This window comes from Rhopalosiphum maidis, chromosome 1, assembly GCF_003676215.2.
Source record: "Rhopalosiphum maidis isolate BTI-1 chromosome 1, ASM367621v3, whole genome shotgun sequence".
Taxonomy (NCBI): domain Eukaryota; kingdom Metazoa; phylum Arthropoda; class Insecta; order Hemiptera; family Aphididae; genus Rhopalosiphum; species Rhopalosiphum maidis.
The window spans coordinates 79,343,802-79,364,856 of NC_040877.1; the positions used below are offsets into that span (position 1 = coordinate 79,343,802).

Sequence of the window (21,055 nt, forward strand, 5' to 3'; positions counted from 1 at the left end):
ATGATTGCACGTAAATTTCATTGATTAGTCAAAACTCTTTCGTCTTTCTATAATCACGATATTTCACATTGAAATAAACATCACATTACATAAATTAGTAAATTAACAAAAAAACAGGAACAATGTCAATAAATTGTGTATTAATAAAAATAAAAAAACGATTGTGAAATGCACTAAATCATTTTTAGATTTAAAAACAATATTATAATAATAACTGTTGTCATATACGTCAAATTATTGTTGTACACACTATCATTGTTTTGTTGAATATTTTTATTTAATATAATTTAATTTAATTTAATTTTTTTTGATTAACTAGTTAACCTATCATTAAGTACGTATATTTCAATAGTTTCTAAAAAACGCTTTTAAAAATAATTATGGAAAACCATAGTTGTCGAAAAAAACAAATCATTAGGAAAAAATTATCTACGTTGTCATTAGGAACATTGTCTCGTTGATTCAGAGGTAGGAAGGTCCGGCAATTTCTTGATTGAGCGCAGTATGGTCCAAAGCCGATTTGGTTTGTATGTCATCCTTGAGTCTGAATAGAACATGTCTTATGTCGGAATTTCCAGACGGTACCAGTCTTACAGCTTCTTGGATGTCCGTTAAAGCATCATCATATCTCCTATAAAAAAAAAAAATCATAATAATTTTTAATTTTTAACTTTATTATTCTTTTGTAATCACATACCTCAAGTCTTTCAGAGCTTTTGCCCTGGCATAATATGCTTCAAATGATGTTGGTTTCAGCTTCAGTACTTTTTCTGCAAACTCGACAGACTCATGAACTTCCTACAATAACAATTTAGTCTTAAGGTTTTGATAATGCATAAGTGTTACAAAAGTGATATGCTTACATTCAACTTTCTTTTACAACGCGAAGTGTTCAAATAGAAATTAATCTGAAGTTGTCTGAAAGTAGAGTCCAGTTCGTGTTCTGGTGGGAATTTGTTCAGAGCGTACGTATATCTGTAAGCGGCCTCCTTTAATCTTCCTTTTCTGTACAATGTATTTCCATCTTCCAAAAGCTTGTTGAGCAAAACCAACCTATACAATAATTTGTGCGGTCAATAAATGCATTTGTAAGTTGGCTCATGTGGAAATATAAAAAAATATGCTTACATTATATCTGGTTTTCCTGATGCCATGTTCCACGTTGTAGGGCCAAGCTTTGCACCTCTTCTTAAAAAGTTTTGCACAACTGGTACATTTCTACAGCTGATTGCTCTATCTAAAGGACGCATTCCATAAAGGTCGACATGTTCAATCAATGCTCCTCTCTCTAATAAGAGCTAGTAAGAAAAAAAAACATAATTTAATATTTTTATGTTACTCGCATATCTGATTATTACTTAAATTATTTTTCTTACCTGTACTAAGGCCGGATTTCCGTTTAAAGTTGCCAAATCAAGAGCAGTTTTTCCTGATTTATCTGCATGATCGATGGGTGCTCCACGATCTAGAAGATATTGGGCAATCGCTACTCTTCCTTTGAGACAAGCCCAACTCAACGAAGTCTGTCCTTGGCGATCTTCGGCACCCAAATTAGCACCTACATACAATTAACTTAATTTATAATACACTACAACTGATACAACATTTACAGTTGTAATCTGTTTTACTATTTATATAACAAAGTAAAAGTAAACGTTATAATTAAATTAACTAGATTTATAAGTATATAATATAAAACACTAAATGTAATCAATTTAGAGAAAAAAACTTCTATTGTAATTTAAAACTATAAAACCATACAAAACAAAATAATTAGTCATATTTTAAACCATAACATTTGAATGAATGGTACATTCACCGTATGTAGAAATTTAGAAGTAAATATTACACATTACACTAGCTTTAAATAAATGTACAATACTTTTTGTTTATTTTGTCAGCATTATTTTTATAATGCATAGTCCGAACATAGAATTATTGTTTACTCGATTTCGTTCGTTTATAGCTTTGAAAAGTCGGTATTAAGAATTAATTATGCTAATCATTCGAATCATAATATTCAAAAAATTGTGGTTTAAAAACAAAATACTACTCTCTAACATGTTCATTTTAACGCGCGCGGAAATTTTGATAATATTCATTTTAAATTATTCAACGTAAAAAAAGAGATGTTGTTATTTGTGTGATCAAAATACTGATTGCATTACACATCGAAATGTAGACTTTTTCTGCGTCCCCCACCCCCATCGTTTACAAATCTATTGAGTTAATTCGGTGAAATGTCCGTGAAAATGGTCACTAGACGAGTCCTTACCACTGTCGAGAAGAAGTTCAACGATACCGGAATGGTCTTCGGACGCGGCCATCATTAGCGGCGTCCTCTGTTCGGAGTCAACGATGTCGACGTGCGTGCCACTGTGCAATAATGTCTCAACCACTGTCCATTGGCCGTCACGAGCAGCCAGCGCCAAGGCATTCATACTACTGCGAACACAAAAATATGCATATAAAAACGGTTGTAAGTAAACGGTGGCGGTGTCTGCCGATGGCGACGGTAGACCGCGATAATTACCTTCACGTTGGATGACGACGCCTGAGCGCCTCGATCGATCAACAGCACTACGGTGGATTTGTGACCGTTGGACGACGCTAACGTCAGAGCCGTCTCTCCAGACAGGCTGTCGTGTCCGTCCACCGTCACTTCGGCCACGTCCAGTAGGTATTCGACGACGTCGTCCACTCCACATCCTGCCGCCTGGACCAGGGCCTGCTGCGAGGCGTCCGCGTGATCGACCTCCGTTCTAGGATCGGTCACGGTCCATTCGCAGCCCGAAAGGAACGCCACCACGTTGAAACGGCCGTTTTTGGCGGCTTCCACCAACGGACACCTGCAATGAGAATAAGGAAAAACCTTGGTCAGTGAAAGCGAAACACTTCAGTTTCATTCCAAAAGCTCAGGGCCGGGTAGATTCAGTAGTATGAAAACACTATTTTTTTTTTATCGGTTTTTAATTGTTTTTTTTGTCTATGTTCGAAAAATGAATTGACAGAGATGTGAATTTGATAAGTTGTGGTGTTTTTTTAATTTAACTTCCGTTTGCAGAAGGAAATAAATTCGATTATTTCGATATCACAGAAAATCCGTTTTCTTGCACATAACATAAAATAATCTGTGATTCTAAGCAACTAATATATTTCTGATTTAAGCATAATATCATATTTTTATCAGACGGGATATTGACAAATCACGTGATATTTCAATATTTATTTATTATAGATGTTTTTTTTATTATTATTATTTAATTTATTTAAAAATAACTATTTTAATATTTTTTTTTGTTGAAAATTTGAATTTTAGAGTATAATTATCTAGGCATACGTGTCTTACCTACATTTTGTTTTAAATAAAAAACAAAAAAAATGATCTAATCGATGTAAAATATTATAAGCTCTCAATCACAATTTCATTTTTGTAATAAAGCCTTAAATAATAAATCAATATTATATATAAATATTAAATTATCATGTTTTCCGACTTCTATATCGATTTCACGTCATCGACTATTTTGATTTCAGATAAATATATTTTAACGACTCACCTGCCAGCCGAATCCGTGAGTCCGGGCGACGCTCCTGCTTCGATCAGCAGCTTAACCACATCGATGTGGCCCCTACTCGCGGCCATCCACAGCGGAGTTCTGCCTTGACTGTTGGACACGTTCACTGAAGCGCCAAACTCCAACAGCACCGCCACCATGTCATAGACGCCCTCGTGAGCATAAACGCAAATGGCGGGCGCCCGTCCCAGCATGTCTGTCCGGACGTCGGGTGACGCGCCGGCGAGCAACAGAAGCCGTGACACTTTGACATTTGGAGCGTACGTATTGCGCATCGAACACAGGGCGGACGATACACTGCTCGATACAGACGCCAACCAATTGGCCTGAAGGTCTCTGGACGACGCGCCGTCCAAAGGTTGCAGTGAAACGTTCTTGTACAGGTGAGCTTTCAGGATGTGATGGCCCAGTTCCAGGGTCTTTTCGCTATCCAGCGGCGCCTGGAGTCTCGAAAAACGTAAGGCGATTCCCAAATGCCCATTTCTACATTTTTCACACGAAAATAAAAATAGAATTAAAATTTATTAAAGTAAATATTGATAATTATCAGTTGTGTGAAACGAATTTATACATTAATGTACGGGAAAGAAATAAAAACACTATTAAAATGATATACTTAAAAAAAAATTAATAAAATTTGATTTTTTTTTTTAGTTATACGTATTTTTTTGTCTTAGCTACCATATGGTACATACATAATACATTCATTATTAAAGTAATAAATTATTTATTATTTTATTTTAGTATTACACACTATAAAATTACATAATTTATTACAAAAACATGTATTTTCAGAAAATAAATTTCTTAATTTGTACTTTTTTTATAAATTGTAAATAATAATGTATAGTATTATACTATTATTAAAAAAAATTATTTTCTGAAAATATATGTGTTTGTAATAAATTATTACTTTAATAATAAATGTATATTAAAAAAATACGTATAACTAAAAAAAAATACCAAATTGAATACATTTTTTTAAATTTATACCTATAGCTCTAAAATTATACGCTATAGATATGACTAAAAGGGTCGACTACTGACCTTAAATCACACACGAATTTTTTCGACTCGCTGTCCTCGCGTCTCATCAGCCATTCCCTGAACGATGGGTGGAAGAACATATAAGTATTGTCCAACCGTTTTATGAGCAGTCCCGAGATCAACTGTGAAAATAAAATAAAGTATTTGAAGATTGTTGTTCCCCTCTAAAAGTTTATTTTTAATGTACCTTGAACCTCTGCAAAAAGGCTTCCCACGAAATGAATTCGTCGACGTTTAGTGAGTTAACGGAATAGTAAATTTCCAAAATCGTTAACGGGTACAGCGCAGCGAGACATACACTCAAAATGTCAGCGACTTTTTCAAACGAGCTAGTCGTCGGAAACCTCAGGTTGAAATGGAGCTGATATATCTGAGCCAACGTGACAGGCAACACCTTGAAACTTTGGGATTTGGCTACCAGGTGGCCCCTCTCGATCAGGTCCAAAGTGAGTTTGGCGAAAAGAAACGACCCGTTGCTGGCGGTTTGCAAATGTTGGCAGAACTTCAACTGTCCCGTTGTGCCGGCTATCAAATTGTTCTGAATACTTGCGCTGTTGGTAACTCGAAAACCGATGTAGTCCATCATGTCTTTTATCACATTTTCTTTGTTCGTCGAATTTACGTCCACACTATAACATAGAATACAATCAATCACGGAATAGTATCAGTTTTAAGTTTATCTACACATATAATATTAATTTATTCGTAGATATCGGATTAAAATGCGTCGAAGAAATATACATTAAAAAAATAATTAAAAAATATACTACAATACGATTTAAGCTACGAAGCAAGACAGGCTGTAACTGGAGAGAAGGTCCAAGAGGCCGGACCCTCCCTCGACATTTTTAAAAGTAGAAACATTTTAGTGACAAATATAGTTTATTAACTATATATTTTCAGTATTTATATTAAAAAAAAATGTTGGACCTTAATTTTTTTTTCTTCTACAGCCTTGCTACGAAGCATTTGCATATAATCCGAAAAGCTTGTAATACTTACTCATTAGATTAATTTTAAAATGCTGAAAATGTTTATTAAAACACTAGTAAAACTTTGAATATTAGGTATGTGTCTTTAAAATCGAAAAATAATCGAAAGTACACAAAAATGTATATAAAAATTATTAATAATATAAAATGTCTCTATATCGGTTTAAAATTATAGTATAAAATATACAATAATACATACATAACGTATTATTATTACAAACATTACGTTGGGCGGTGACTTACCAAATTTTTGTCAATGGCAACGACGGTAAAGCGTCTTCCAAGTTAGTCCTTAATGTGGCAACAACTTTGAGCCAAGCTGGAAACTTTGTCATATGCTTCACTAAAAATGAAGCGATTGTGTCTCCATGATCAGGTCGGTGGTATTCGGCTTCACACAAGCCATCGATGACGATAACTAGACCACCAGTGCCGATTGTATTGGCCAGTTGAGTGAGTGCGTTCAACGGTTCCAGGACGCCTCTCGTGAACGCGGCGTCGGGGTCCACGATACACTCGCGTATCGACAGTGAATCCTGCAGCAAACAAAAACGTAGAAATATATATTTTTCTAAGTTCCTTGTTAAATTTAAACATAGGGTTAATACTTATTATAACACAATATAATATTATCTAAATAGTATATAAAATAAATAAATAAATATAGGTAACATTAATTGTATTGTTTATGTCATTATAATGTCTTAAAGTGAGACATAATCGATACACCAGAAAACTCATATCAACATAAACGGCTTGTAATATTTAATTCCTTTTTTTTTTTTCAATTTAATTTTAATTATTCTAAATAATTTTCTTTTTTAAAATGTAAGATTGTGTTATCACTACACAGGCACCGTAACAAAATACGAGTAGGTGATATAATTAAAATTAATTTAAACAAAAAATTGTATGTTGACGTAAAATGCTGTTGTTTTTTATTAACGTGTAAAACCATATACATGATAACAGACAAAACATTTGTATAGGTACTCTATTAGATATATCATAAACACGTTTGTCATTTTAAATCTTTAGAAACATCATACAACTTTTCCTTTTTTTCTGTCTCACCTGAAGATTGAGTTCCGTCAGCACGTGCTGTCGATACATGTTTAGCTGTGGCGCTTGGCATAGCTGGGCCGCAAGCGAGTGTACAAATTCGGGTATGAGGCACGTGCTGTTGTTGTCGGCTTGACAAAAGTGGTAGGCGACCACGCGTGAGGCTAGAGACTTGAGTTCTTCGGACACGATAGAGGTCTGCGACGCGTTTATATCGGATACTGGAAGAAACGAGATAAAATAAGTTTAAAAAAATGATGCGTGACCACAACAATCGATAAAATCGCACTTACCATTCGATTTCAGACGACCGAAACAGCTGTGCTCAACGAGCTGCAGGACGAACGCCGTCTTTCCCGTGCCCGGCAGCCCGGTCACCACGACGCCGGATGACTGGTCGTGCAACATCGCTTTGCTAATGTCTTGTACTAGCCATTCGCGGCCAAGGAACAATGGGTCGGACTCTTGTTGGGGTACCTCGAAGAACAACGGTTTCAACACGAGCAGTTGTTGTTGCTGTTGCTGTTGTTGTTGTTGGTGCGGGGACGTTCTGTACTGGGCAAATCGCACTGCGGGGAAAAACACGAGTGGGAAATGATAATTTAATAATTTCGTCAACAGCTATTTCATACGCGAAAAATTCAATTGTTAATTTATAAGCGAATAAAAAAACCATCATATTGTACCGTACCTTTGGGATCGATGGGTCCCTTAATTGTACCGGACCTAGCGGACCTCCTGGTCGGCTGCCGCCTCGTTCTAAACGAACGCAAATCGTCTACAGAACCCGCTTGCAACGCTACAGGACAAACACAAACAATAACGCACACGAACAATATAAAATCGCTGTTAAAAAGCGAAGCGAGATGAGTATGGTAAACTATATACGTATGTATAGTTTTAGTTGAATTCAAAATCGCGTCGGACGTTGAATACATTATGGAGTACCAATACGAGAAAACGTCATCCGATGCATTATGTTTACGTAATTGGTAATTATATAAGTAAAAAAATTGGTTCGGATTTAAGAGCAATCGCTTTGTTTTGAGAAACAATAGATATACATAACATACTGCAAATGCGTTTCGTTTTTATTTTTTTCCTATAAATAATTTTGAGTTCTTTGATCACCAACGTCTTACGAAAAATACTTAAGCCAGATTTTTTTTGTTTAAATATATGAATACATTTTTTTTTTTAGATTTTGAGCGGAGCAATGAATGTATTGATTTTACAATAATATTTTTTTTGTGTGTACACAAAAAGTAATCGATAAAATGCTTCGATTTTCATATTGTGAATGGTATTGGATACAAAATTTAATCTAGTTTGTACTGGGGTCGAAATTAAAAATGCACAGTATTTTTTTATAATCGGGGAAAACAAGCAAAGATTAAGGAAAAATGAAAATTTTTCCCAAATCCAATGTTATTATTAAAATAATTGTTTTGTAACCATAGTCACCCAAATTTAAACAGTTTTCGCTCAGGATGGTTTTTTTATTGTATAGGTTATAATTGAATTAAAATGTAATAAAATCCACTATAGTAATTTACACATCAATAACGAGTTTCAATCGATACCTAATGGAGCGGTACCCCCCACTTGCCTACTTTTTTTTTAGATATTATTTTGCATTAATATTGCATTACAACCTGAACTCTTTAAAAATGAATATTAGTATATTTAGTATTTACATTTTAAACAATAAGCGTTATTTATTATTTCATATTAAAATTCCACTCACTAGTGACAGAATGTCTTCGGGTCAGAGGGCTACACGAACCGTTGCTCTGTCCGGACATGGACATGAGAGATCCAATACTGTCAGACGATTGTTCTTTGATTGCTTTATGTTCAGTCTCCGAGGATCCCGTGAGCGTGGACACGGGACTCCCATTACTCGACACCGGTTTAGAGTTGATGCTCGACAAAGACACGCCCTCCGTAAACGATCTAGAATTGTTGTCCCTCGACAACAGCAGTCCCAGTCTAGTGTACAGAGTGTCTGAATTGCAACTCCTCTGGTTCAATGATCCACGCGGTTTCACATTTCCGCCTTCGTCGTCTAAAGTATATAATACGCGGAACAATTAATTTATTTGTATTTGAAAAAAATACGATAAAAACAAATTGAGTTAAAACAAATAGGTGCACAAAGCTAATGTCCGTGTTCATGCAATTACATATATAAAAACAAACAAATGTGAACACAAGACAAAAATAGGTGCTTTTTAAATGCATGGCTTATTTTTCATACACACGTGGATTACTACCCTGGCCTTATTGCAGGGTTGTACTTACTTATCGAGACGCGATAATTTTACCAACATTATAATATATTTTTGGTATAATTTATTGATTTTACTCATCTGATCTAACGCCAAAAAATATTCATTAAAAATTTACGAAACAAAAATTGACCGACTATTGAATAGAACAAAACGTCTCCGAGGACCGAATGAATCTTGAATATAATAAATCATCAAAACCAAATTTCGAAGATTTCTTTCACGTGGTTTGTTTTATCAAAGAATAAGTAGTCGCAGTTTTGCCAGTAAAATCCACGTGACGACCAGAGTATGTATATGCAATATAGTTAATATTATACAGTATTAAAAAAATCAAATTTATTGATTTGACCTTGCTGTAGAGCAAAACATTTAGGTTAACTCTCAATTGCAGAACACATTCAACGATTCAACTACTACGGTGAAATAATGTTAATAAAGTGTTTTCTAATAAGCTTAAGTGCACACACGGCCAACGACAAACAAAAACGTTTCATTTTTAGACCTAACAAACCTCTCAACGACCACAGAGATCTAATCTTGCCCAACACCACCGAAGACCATCGCCGTTGATCCGAAGTTACTGTTGATGTCGATGCTGACATTACTAAATTCCATAATGCATTTAATACAAACCGTGTTATATTACGTGTATACATATAGCTTATAATATATTATAATAAAGATCGATTTAAAAAAAAAAAAAAAACTTACCGGAGAGTGCGTTGTCGGAAGGCGACCTAGATCCACTGCGCATGGACCATTGATTTCGTATGGTTTTCGGACTGAGAAAAAATTTCCTCCTGCTCTGTGGAGGCGTTGGACAGCCTAATGACAATAAAAATGAAGAAAAAAATAAATCAAGGATGTCAAAACTAGATTCATAATTGTTTTTCTTTCGAGAACTTACTCTGAGTCATGACTTCGTCCAAGTTCCTGTTGGGTCTAGGAAGCCTACTAGGCGAATGACTGAGTTCCTGTGAACCTTGTCTCGACTAAAACAAACGAAATCAACAAACATTAATGAGTAACTGTAAGTGCACACATTTAATAATGTTATTGGAATAGCGTGGTTGAGTGAATGGCAATTACTTGAACGTAGGGCGAAAAGTGTCCGTTAGTCTTGACCCTTGGTCTATTGGCTCGTGTGTTTTGCACGTAAATCGGCTCATCGGTCAATGATTTCTTGGAAGCTGTACAGAGAAAGGAAACAAATATTACACGTTTATTAGTATTCTACACGCGCGAAAAACTTTCGTCAAGACGGTACAACTGGTATACGCGTGCCGACATGCATACATACTACACACGTTAATCAACTGTCACTAACACGCGGGAAAAAATATTAACCTACGCGATTTAAACTTATTTTTTTTTCAACTTCAATTAAAAATATATTTATTTCGTTTTGGTTCATTGTCTATTTTTTGTTTTCGACTTCCGACAATTAGAGACGACGATGCCGTGTCGCATATAATAGGTATAGCTTTGCCGAATATCGTGGGAAACGTCACAGTGTCAAATAAAAACTCAACAACTGTGCTTTGCCCTCCGTTAAATAATAATTAAAAAAAATATAATATAACTAAACGTGTTATATTGTATGCGTTGTGCACGACAATACACATATGGACGTCAACAAAACCGATTCAAAATATAAACTAGGTTTTTTAGGTTTTCGTATAAAAATTGTTAAGAATCGCGTCACCAATTTATAATATATATACATATCAATTCGAATTTATAATATTACAACGTGAACTTCTATGTACTATACATAATTAAAAACTCCTAATAACCTTTGTAGAACCTCTTTGAAATGAAACTTTTTAATTTTTAATTAAAATCATTTTTTCTGAGTATTTTCCTGAAATTGGTCAAGGAAAACATTTTGAAACCTTTGTATTTTATACGCTGTTAAAACAAAATATAAATAAAACTTTGTTCGCTGTGAAAGTTTTAATACGTGTATTATTAAAGTAATCACGCGTTCGCAACTCTTAATTTTACTACTACCTAATAATAATAATTAATAATAATAATCATAATAATGTCAAAGCAATCAAAAACGTTTTTTTCATAATATAATATGTTTTGTATCATCTTCGTATATACCTCCTAACTAACATTTACCATGACATAAATATTTTATTTTCTAAAATTAGGAATTTATTTATTTTTTATTCGCAGATAAAATTTATATACGATAAACGCAAAGTTATATTTTGAATGTGTTATAAACGAGGGTTTGGTAAAGACTAAAGCCAATGACTACTGCAGTAGTCATTATTATAATATTAATAGTTATTACTGTGTTACTTTGCCATATTATTTATCATTTGCAAAATTAAATTTGATATAATCGATTGAATGATGTTATTGTTGTGAAGGGGTACCCTACAGTACAATGTATGACTATTTTTTTTATTATATCGAATTATACTTACGAAAAATAAAAACAAAGTACTTTACGAAATTATAAAATTCCTAACCCTGGTTTCATTTAAACGGTTTCCCCAAAGAGGTCGTTTGAAGCATCCGGTGTATACTTTGAATGGTTATTGGTGGTTGTTTTTTTATTTCTTTTCTTTGAACTTTTAAAGTGGATAAACTTTATTAAATACAGTCTTTCTTAAATTCAGTCGATATTTAAGAATCAAAGTCACAATCCTATTTCCAGACGAAGAGAGATAATATACGTTAAAATAAATTAGTAAAAATCTGTTAAAAAGTGGTCGTTTAATTAATGATGAATAGAAATTTAAATTAAAGGCAGAAAAAACAAAAAAGATCTCTCCACAACATATCCGTGAAAGAATAATAAATAAGTAATTCGTTAACGACAATGGAAACTTTCTGACCGATATCATTTTCATAAAAAAAAAAAAGCTTCAATTAATACATTTTAACATATTAGTCGTGTTTGACCGTTTATACTACATCGTGATTATGAGAAACATGTCGTCTAGCTACATTACTATACAAATACGACATAAAATACGGGCAACAATCATAATATAATACTCGTATAGTATATATATAAAAAAAATATGGTAAAATCGAGTATACCGTACCTTTCGTCGGGCAGTCTTCGGAGGCCGCCGCCACCGCCGAGGCGCAAAGCGGACAGCCCTCGTTGCGGAACATACACGCGTAACAACGTTCGTGTCCGCAAGAGTCGATGAGCTTCCTCTTTTTGCCCTTGTCGAATGGCATGCCGCAGCTGGGGCACGTCTCATCTCCATCACCTTCTTCCAACAGCTTCCGAATGGCGGCCAAATCTGCAAAACGAAAAAAACCAAACCGTTATCATATGACGATTTTGCCACGTACATGAACATCGATATATTAATATACGCTTATTTAACGTTTAACAGACGTTTATACGGCGACAATGTCAATGAGATTTTCGCTCGTCGTAAGGCAACTCTCAGCAAAAACTACCCCCGGGTGACCTATTACCGATTTTCTTTTTTGCAACAAAAATAATTTATTATTACTATGGTCCAAAGTTATTATTATTATTTTAGAAAGCGCGCGTTGTCAGAACGAACAAACAGTTTTCGCACCTCTATATTAAACCAACTAGCAGATCCGCGCGTGTGCAATATAATACCACCTGATTATACACACGGCGGCGGCGTTATTATAATAATATTTTCTATCGCAACGGTCGTAGTCCTTACGCGTGACTGTCCGAGTACACCATAATCAGTCACACCGAGTGAAAACAACAGCAACAACAACAACAATAACAAAAATACTGTAGAGGAGTTCATTCACGACTACGGTGCCGGCCAAGTGATGGACGGACGGACGACTTTTGAACAAACTCTCGAATCCGGTTTCTATATACTATGTACTTATTAACACCGGTTTTGGCCGAGTCGTGTGGGCGTACGAAAATCGTCGTTCCGTCCGACTGTCTAGTTCGACGATACTCATTTAATTCCTCCCCTCCACAAAATAAAATAATAAATTATCACGACCGCCACTGCACGTTTTTCACCTAAATCTGTCCGTATATTATTATCAGTGCACCGCGAAGTCAACGGTCGGTATTTTATTATCGATAACGTTACCGCAGTAATTTCCGCGCGTTAAAAGCCGGATTTCCACTACATAGTGTCGTGTTCCGGGCGGTATATTTAATATGCTGATAACAAAATGTCGGTAACACGCGTTAGGTACCTAAAAGTTAAATACAATGTTACATACATAATAAACGGTATAGTAGAAACCTGGCTTTGTACGACGGGCATTTCGCATTTTGGAGAACCGGACTACCACAACCACTCAATGGCAGAGCCGCATAATATATAAGGTTATGTATAGTATATATACATACATACACCATATACCTACTGCAGCCGTAAGGACGCCGCCCCCTCTCTCCCGCCGACGTATAATCGTTCCCACAGTCGCAGACGGTTTCCCACGCGCCTTTACCACGTATAATCCGCAGCCCCGGGACGAACAACGGCTGCGTTTATCGGAAGTGGGTTTTTTTTTTTATTCCTTTCGCCCTTTTTATAAAATATAAAAAAATCAATCGCACGAAAAACGATTGCTTCAACATATAAACACTCCGAAAACTGAAATTGTTCGGCCGCGACTTGCGCACTTATCATTAACGGCGGGAGGGAGATGTACGAAGATGTGTATGCGTAAAAAAAATGATTGTATATATACGCGACTCTGCCTACATATTATTATACACATATAGATACCCGGACCGTAGTATGAGTAACAGCGCGCGATGTGGGAGCGGCGACGTCGTCACATATGGTCTGTCGTCTTCTCGCGTACAGTCATAAATCGTTTTCGGGACGCGCAGCAATAAAAAACAGATCCGAAATTTCGAACTGGCCCAGAGGCGTTTCGGCAATTATTTAAAAAACATCCGCAGATATAAACATACACACTAAACATCACACGCACATTATATAGACACTGCAGCTACAGCCACGCATATACGTATTAACATATAGACTTAGCAATTTAGGTATACGTAGACCGGCAGAGAAACGGGAACGAATAACGTTGTGTGATCATACGTTGCAAGGGATTTAGAGACCGATAGTTGATGTGTACGCGAAAATCGGTATAGACGGGCAAACGCCATTGTGGCGTATCATCTACATAATAATATTATACGAATATTACAGTTACGCACATCTGTCTTGTCGTCATTAATTAAGCGTTACAGAGTAAAACGTAATTGGAATCACTTCTACGTAAGTTGTATAAAAAAAATACGTGTTATTTATACGTAAGACACGTCACATAGTATTATTTTGTCATGTAGATATAACTAAAAAATAATGCATTTCGAATAAGAGTATAGAATTACATATTTACGAGATTTTTATCTTTTATACCAAATGTATATCTAAAATTTATCTGATCAGCAGTATTTTAAAATAATATGGAATTTAAGTTTCAAAATATATAATTTATAAAACTCAATATATATATATATATACGAAATTGCTTACGTTATTTTTTTTTAATTTTCCAAACGACTGTTAGAATTTAAAATCAAAACATGACATAAAACATGTATGATGAAAAAAATACTTAAATCATTATGGCGTTAGTACATGGTTAAGTCATAGAGTAACGAGTACGTCTATACATAACCTATTATGTTACCAAACGCTGAACTAATGAATACACGTATGTTTTATGATGGTCGTCTGTATAATACGATGTAGCACGCGGTGTGACTTCGGAATGAACGATTCGACGGATGCGAGTATGCGACGGATGATCTTGTCTGGCTGTGACGAGAACTAGTTTCGCGCGCGCACGGCGCACACACACACACACACACACACACAAATATATATCACATACACGTGTAGTGTGTATGTTTTCACCGGCGTGATATTACGTAATATATTTTTTTGTGGATTCCGCCGAACGCGAACGGACGAAAAACATTCTTCTTCGTCGATCCGCGTTTCTGTCTCATAATCATATTTTATCACGCCGCAATGTGCAGGCTCGTCAAGGATTCGACAATATTGTACGCCGAGTTAATAGGTACATTATATAACTTTGTGTTCTTACAGTACACCTTGTATAATGTACTATCGCCGATATATTATAATATTATCTACCGTATTGTACGACGGCACGGACGTAGCTATAACAACATGCGATCGATGCGAAAAAAAAAATAGTACAAACTATATAACGTACATCGTTTCCCCCGTACAGCGGCGGCGCGCTATACCGCGGTCAAGGTTAACATTTCGGCGAAAGCACACATGCGATATAGGTATTGTCGCTTTCAAAGTCAAACCACTCGAACCCTGAAAATCCCTCGGGCAGATAGGTGTGTGTATATATGTATATTCACATAACTGTAACAGAGATATCGACTTGGTTTTTTTTTTTTTTTTAGAATTAAATGAAGAGCAAAACAACAATATAGCGCTAGGATCATCACTATCTTATATTGAATTTTATTATGTCATGTTTGATTGTTTTAAGAGCATACTTCGATGTTTGTTGAATATATTTGCACGCGTTTATTAGTTTTTAAATTCATGGACGTCCTAACCCTAGTTTTATGGTACGTAAAAATATATTTTGTACCACGGTACATGTTGAACATGACTTTATACACCGTGTGTGTACAGTCGACGATAACGACGTACCGAGAACGCTGAAACTTAGACCGCTGACTGGCCTCGGATGGCCTGCTCTGCTACTGCTCTTCAGCGGGCGACGTGCTCCTCCGCCGATTCCGCTCTTGGTTATCATATCGAACGGTGATAACTGTTACACACACACACACACACACACACACACACAGACGGTTTTATTGTTTATATAATATTGTAATATTATACATTATAAAGTCGTCGTCGAAAAGTGAACGATATAATAAAATAAACGCACGACGCGACCGCGCGAAACGAAAAACCACCGATTGCGAAGACTACGACTACGACTGCGACTACGACTATGACGACGACGACCGCGAGTGCGACTGCGGTGCGTTCATTGACGCGTACCCGACACGAATGGCCGAGCCGTCGCCGCCGTCAATAAAGTTCATTGAGAGAACCAGTGGGCCAGGACGACTTCCCACACGCGCGCAACGTACACATACTCGCGTACGACACATACGATGGCGACGAGATGCACGCACGCACATTCGACCCACTGCAGTTAGCGTACAATACGTTTACGTTACCATTAATAAATACTTCTTTTTTTTTTTATCTTCCACCGCACATAATATAATATACAAACACATTTTATCGTATATTACAATATACGCATATTGTATACACATATATTAACTAGTGAGTAACTGAGTGTACACGTATATTTTAATTTTTTTTTTTTTTTTTTTAATGAGAACCACTCGTATCCGCGGTACCGTAATAAATCGAGAGCTAATAATTTATATCATTTCATTGATGTTTTCTACGTTTGTACGCGCGCGATTTGTGCATGTTACATAATATTATTATAATAATATCCGAATCGGAGATGGGCGTGTCTGTTCCTATACATACATAAACACTATACGATCATAACCCATTTTACACTGCATACACACATACACACACCGTAATATAATCACAGAGGTAAAGTTTTAATAAGCCTCCAATGGGCGAGGTACAAAAAAAAAATGGTACAATCGAAGCTGTTTATTATATCGAGATCGTAAACACGACGCGCGAAGTCGCAAATCGAGTGGCCCCAATTAACGGCGTCCGACGTTCAATCTAGCGTGTACACTATATTTTCGTCTTCGCGATACACATATAATTATTATTAATGAATAGATCGTGTAATATAATAGTATATACACACTGCAAAGAAAGCGAGTCAGTAATATTTATATAAATGATATGAAACGCTGGCTTTAACCTAAATTATGTCAAACGACCCGACGACTTCGCTCGTCCGTATATCGACCAAACCGTCGTCGTCGGAATCCGACGACTTGACGATTTATTTGATTGACATATAATACGCGTGTATGTGTGTGTGTGTGTGTGCACGTTATACATAATATACGACGACAGAGGGCTTACAGTGTATAACGCGTACGGTTTTATTTTTTCAAACACCCCTAACGAGTGCTTTTTATATTTTGTATATACGTATATATTTCGGAGCACGTAATCAACACGCACAAATCAAGTTATCGCACGTATAAAAAACATAAACTGTCGAGTCGCCGACAAAATTTAAGCCAGTAGCGCTAAATTTATATGTACATGTCCTCAGTATATCGGGGTGAACGTTATGGCACCGATATATAGTGTTACACTGTTTATACAACCAAATATCTTGTAATACTGAGTGTATAAAAACGGAATATTATATAAAAAAAAAAAATGTAATATGTACTTGATGCAATATAACATTCAATATAATTTTATCTCTCCCATCAATATTTTATAATCTGATGGAAATATATTTTTCTCTCAGACCAAAAACAAATATCAACAGACTTGTAAGTACATAGTATAATATATGCATATTACATAGATTTATAATATACATATAATATAAGTATATATTTATGTATAATAGCAATATGATCAATATCCAATAGTGATTTTATAGGATATAATGCGGTCTGTAAAATAATTATTAACTGATTTTCATATTATGATACAAAACGTTATTTTTTTTTTTCAACACTTGATTTTTATTACCGTACGTTTGATATTATTCAATTATAACACGCGTACTAGATTCGAATACATTATATTACTATTGTATTAAATTACACGCCGCAATCGAATCATCGAAATACATAGCACATAGGTACCCATGGATGTCATATATTTATGGAAACCGCGTGCCATGTCGTTGAAACATACAACATGACGACTTGAATAATAAAAACACGAGTGGAATATTTCGATAAACGAGTTTATACGTTGAAAATGTATATTTTGCCATACATTATTACAATCTTAATCTGTTGTCGTACCTACGTGTTTGCAGCTGTATCGAGACACGGGCGGAAATTAAGAACTTTTAAGTACCGCTATCGCTACTGCAAGGCGAGAATATTTTCGTATGTATGTACCTATACAGTAAATACCCACCAGACGCGCCTATATAATAACAGCGACATTTTACTGTTTACAAGCCGGAGAAAAACGTATAAAAAATTGTTATCCCTCGTTAATAAAATTCAATTAGGGTCACACGGGGTCCAAATATAAAACATTATACATATAAGTACGCACGTATATTTACAGGAATTAGGAGAACGTTACGTTTCGTTAGGATTTCAAACTCCGGTCCGTACGGTAAACAACTCTTTTTATATGATGGGTCGCGTTCACGTTAACTAGATATATACTCGTAATATAATATTACCTATACTCTCGGCGTTTTTGGTGTATGAATAATATTGTTGATACAACAATAAAAAACGGGTTTTTTTCCCGCAGGAATGACGTGAGATTGGATTGTCACAGTAATAAGATTAATAATAACAATAATAACATATAGGTAAACGATATTATACATTATATTATGGTAACAGTGTACAGGATCAGACCAATTACTGTACAGGAGGTATTTAGTTATGTAAGTTCCATGCTATCATATAATATATATTCGTACTAATGCTAGGATATAAATTATGATGCATATTTTATGTTTGACCCAAAGCTATAGGAAAGGCGTATTCATATAGTGCATAAAGTTAAATAATTCAAGTATAACTATACATATATATACACGTTAGAATTTATATAAAAAAATTAAGACGCATCAATAATTTTTAAAATAACATTTTTTTGTTAATGAACAGTAAAATAGGGCGGTTCTCATCGGAAAAAAAGTTCAGTATCACCGCGGGAGACTTCATAAACGGTACAAAACTCTTTATAGCACCTGAAAGTATGGAGGTCTTTAAAAATTCCGCGAATCTAAATTTGAACAAGTGCATTATTATTAAACAATAAGAGGGGTGTGTGAGCATTCTTGGTAAATCACCCTGCATAGTGTATATATAGATATACAAGAGAAACCGGGTGAATATCGTCGTACCGCCCGCTCTATCGCTGAACTGCAAAAACTTTTAAAAGTCATTCAAAGGTTTTTATTCGATTAAATGCGCAAAAGGAAATAGTAAGCGCACAATAATGTATACTTTTATTTTTATTGCACGCGCGTTATTCTTTATTCCGAGATAATGGTAAACGGTAAGCACTCAAAATATATAGACGGAAATCCAATTTCAATCGGCTTCGATTCGTTATTATTTTTATTATACATACATAATGCAATCACATATATATGTATACCTAATACGCACGTTTTCGTTTCACGATGACACATAAATTTGACGTAAAATAACCATAACCGTTACAAACATGTTGTCGCTCGGCGTGTTTCTAAAGTATACATTTTTCCACTTTCGAAAGAACGAAAACTGGCACCGCGTAAATTATTGTTGGGCGTCCCGTCGCCGCGTCTAAACCGCAGTGACTTTTCATAAGCATTGGCGGCGCGGGATAAATTGTAATAATGAAAAAACTTTTAGCCCGTAAAACTCCCGCGTCAGATCACGCCGTTGACTAAAATAATAAAGAACGGTGGTGGGCGGCGTGCGCGGTGAAAAAATAAGGTTTAGCGACGATTCGAGCGGGATATTTTTCAATAAACCGTTTTTTGCGGGTCGACCGGTAAAAATGTACGACACTACGACCAGAGGGTAACAATATATAGTACGAATATTATATAATATTTTCGGCGGCAGCGCAATAATTCTATTTACCTATTCAAATATAAATTTTCTGAAACGTTCTCTGTACGGCGATGTATACCACACGTAGTATATAGTTGAATAGTCGGTGATTAACCTGCAGGCGATCGTTCTCCCTTTACGACAAACGTGCTGGAATTATAAAGGCTAACGAACGTCTGACTGCGGGCGCATTCAAATTGATCATCGAAATGGCCGCTCATACATCATACCGAAAAAAAAAACTCGCTAGTTTACGATAGTTCCCGAATTAGAAATATCGGTAATCACCGATGTACGTAAATTGTATAGTTTTTACGCGCCGAATGCAGTATGGTACGAAAGTCGTCACGCGGAGATTGTATATAGTAAAACGCGCGCTCCGTTGATTTTTCACGCGGCGGAGTTTTATGAATTTCATGTCGAAATCATTTAATCGTGTACTAAACACGATAACACGATATTTACTGTAATATATTATTAAAATAATGTATGCAGTATAACGTTATAATGGCGCCACAATCACGACGCGCTGTGACGTGGAAATGTATACGGCGAGATGCGACCGTTGCTCCGGTTTCATGTCGTCCGGGTACGTATATAAAAAATAATAATATTTTAATTATTAACGGACGAATAAAAACTGTTATCGCTCGAAAACCGACGCAACCGGATAATAAAACGGCACGCCCGTTAAATATACACTATTATGCACGGGCCGGCAGTAAAAAATTGAAATTTATACAATACACAATATAATTCATATGATGGGAAACGCAGGCATATAGGTGTACTACGACGCGACACCGACCGTTATGATATTATGACAATATCGAGATAAAGGCGTGTAGAGTATGTACCTAATGTTATTTGGTATTAAGATATTGGCGTGGACAATAATTTATTATCTAAATTGAAATCGTGAAAAAAACGAGAAACATGGCGCATAGAGTAAAGAAGATTATATTACAGTGAATGTTTAATATAGTTTTGATTATTCGGAAACGTATTAGCTGGTATTCGACGATAAAATTAAAATTTAAAAACGATTTTGGGCGATATTCGTGGCGGTAAAAATAATCTACACTGCTGCACTGTCGAATCGCATTTGTACCGAACTCAAAATGTATAGTATGATAAAAGTCGTCCATCTTATATATTATAATATAACAATTGTTGCGCGACGATAAAATCGAATTGTTTTTATATTCATTGTCGTTAAACGAAATCCGGCCATTTAAAAATCCCAAGTTCACTTACCCCTTCAGATAACTTACTGTGCAGGCATTGCAGACGTGCTGGCGGCCGTCGACATATTATTCGATAGAAAATAAATAACAG

The 21,055-nt window shown here is 35.5% G+C and overlaps 1 protein-coding gene across 5 annotated transcripts in view; it reads right to left on the reverse strand.

Moving 5' to 3' along the window:
- Positions 1-224: 224 nt before the first annotated feature.
- The window catches only part of LOC113555507 (protein TANC2), a 183,851-nt gene continuing 163,020 nt past the window's right edge, over positions 225-21,055 (reverse strand). Inside the window, exons 1-21 of one of the 5 annotated variants that reach the window (XM_026959858.1) lie at positions 15,639-15,967; positions 12,045-12,251; positions 10,063-10,163; positions 9,881-9,965; positions 9,685-9,798; positions 9,485-9,577; positions 8,427-8,747; positions 7,371-7,478; positions 6,973-7,248; positions 6,692-6,900; positions 5,861-6,153; positions 4,813-5,254; positions 4,626-4,747; positions 3,561-4,061; positions 2,534-2,849; positions 2,276-2,444; positions 1,377-1,558; positions 1,129-1,298; positions 864-1,053; positions 698-798; positions 463-631 (exon numbers count right to left, since the gene is read on the reverse strand). In XM_026959858.1, coding sequence (XP_026815659.1) covers positions 463-631; positions 698-798; positions 864-1,053; positions 1,129-1,298; positions 1,377-1,558; positions 2,276-2,444; positions 2,534-2,849; positions 3,561-4,061; positions 4,626-4,747; positions 4,813-5,254; positions 5,861-6,153; positions 6,692-6,900; positions 6,973-7,248; positions 7,371-7,478; positions 8,427-8,747; positions 9,485-9,577; positions 9,685-9,798; positions 9,881-9,965; positions 10,063-10,163; positions 12,045-12,251; positions 15,639-15,744 — 4,275 coding nt within the window. In that variant the 5' untranslated portion in view covers positions 15,745-15,967. Of the gene's footprint in view, positions 632-697; positions 799-863; positions 1,054-1,128; positions 1,299-1,376; positions 1,559-2,275; positions 2,445-2,533; positions 2,850-3,560; positions 4,062-4,625; positions 4,748-4,812; positions 5,255-5,860; positions 6,154-6,691; positions 6,901-6,972; positions 7,249-7,370; positions 7,479-8,426; positions 8,748-9,484; positions 9,578-9,684; positions 9,799-9,880; positions 9,966-10,062; positions 10,164-12,044; positions 12,252-15,638; positions 15,968-21,055 lie in introns of those variants that run through there. The other 4 variants (XM_026959855.2, XM_026959860.1, XM_026959857.2 and 1 more) reach the window with 4 other exon arrangements.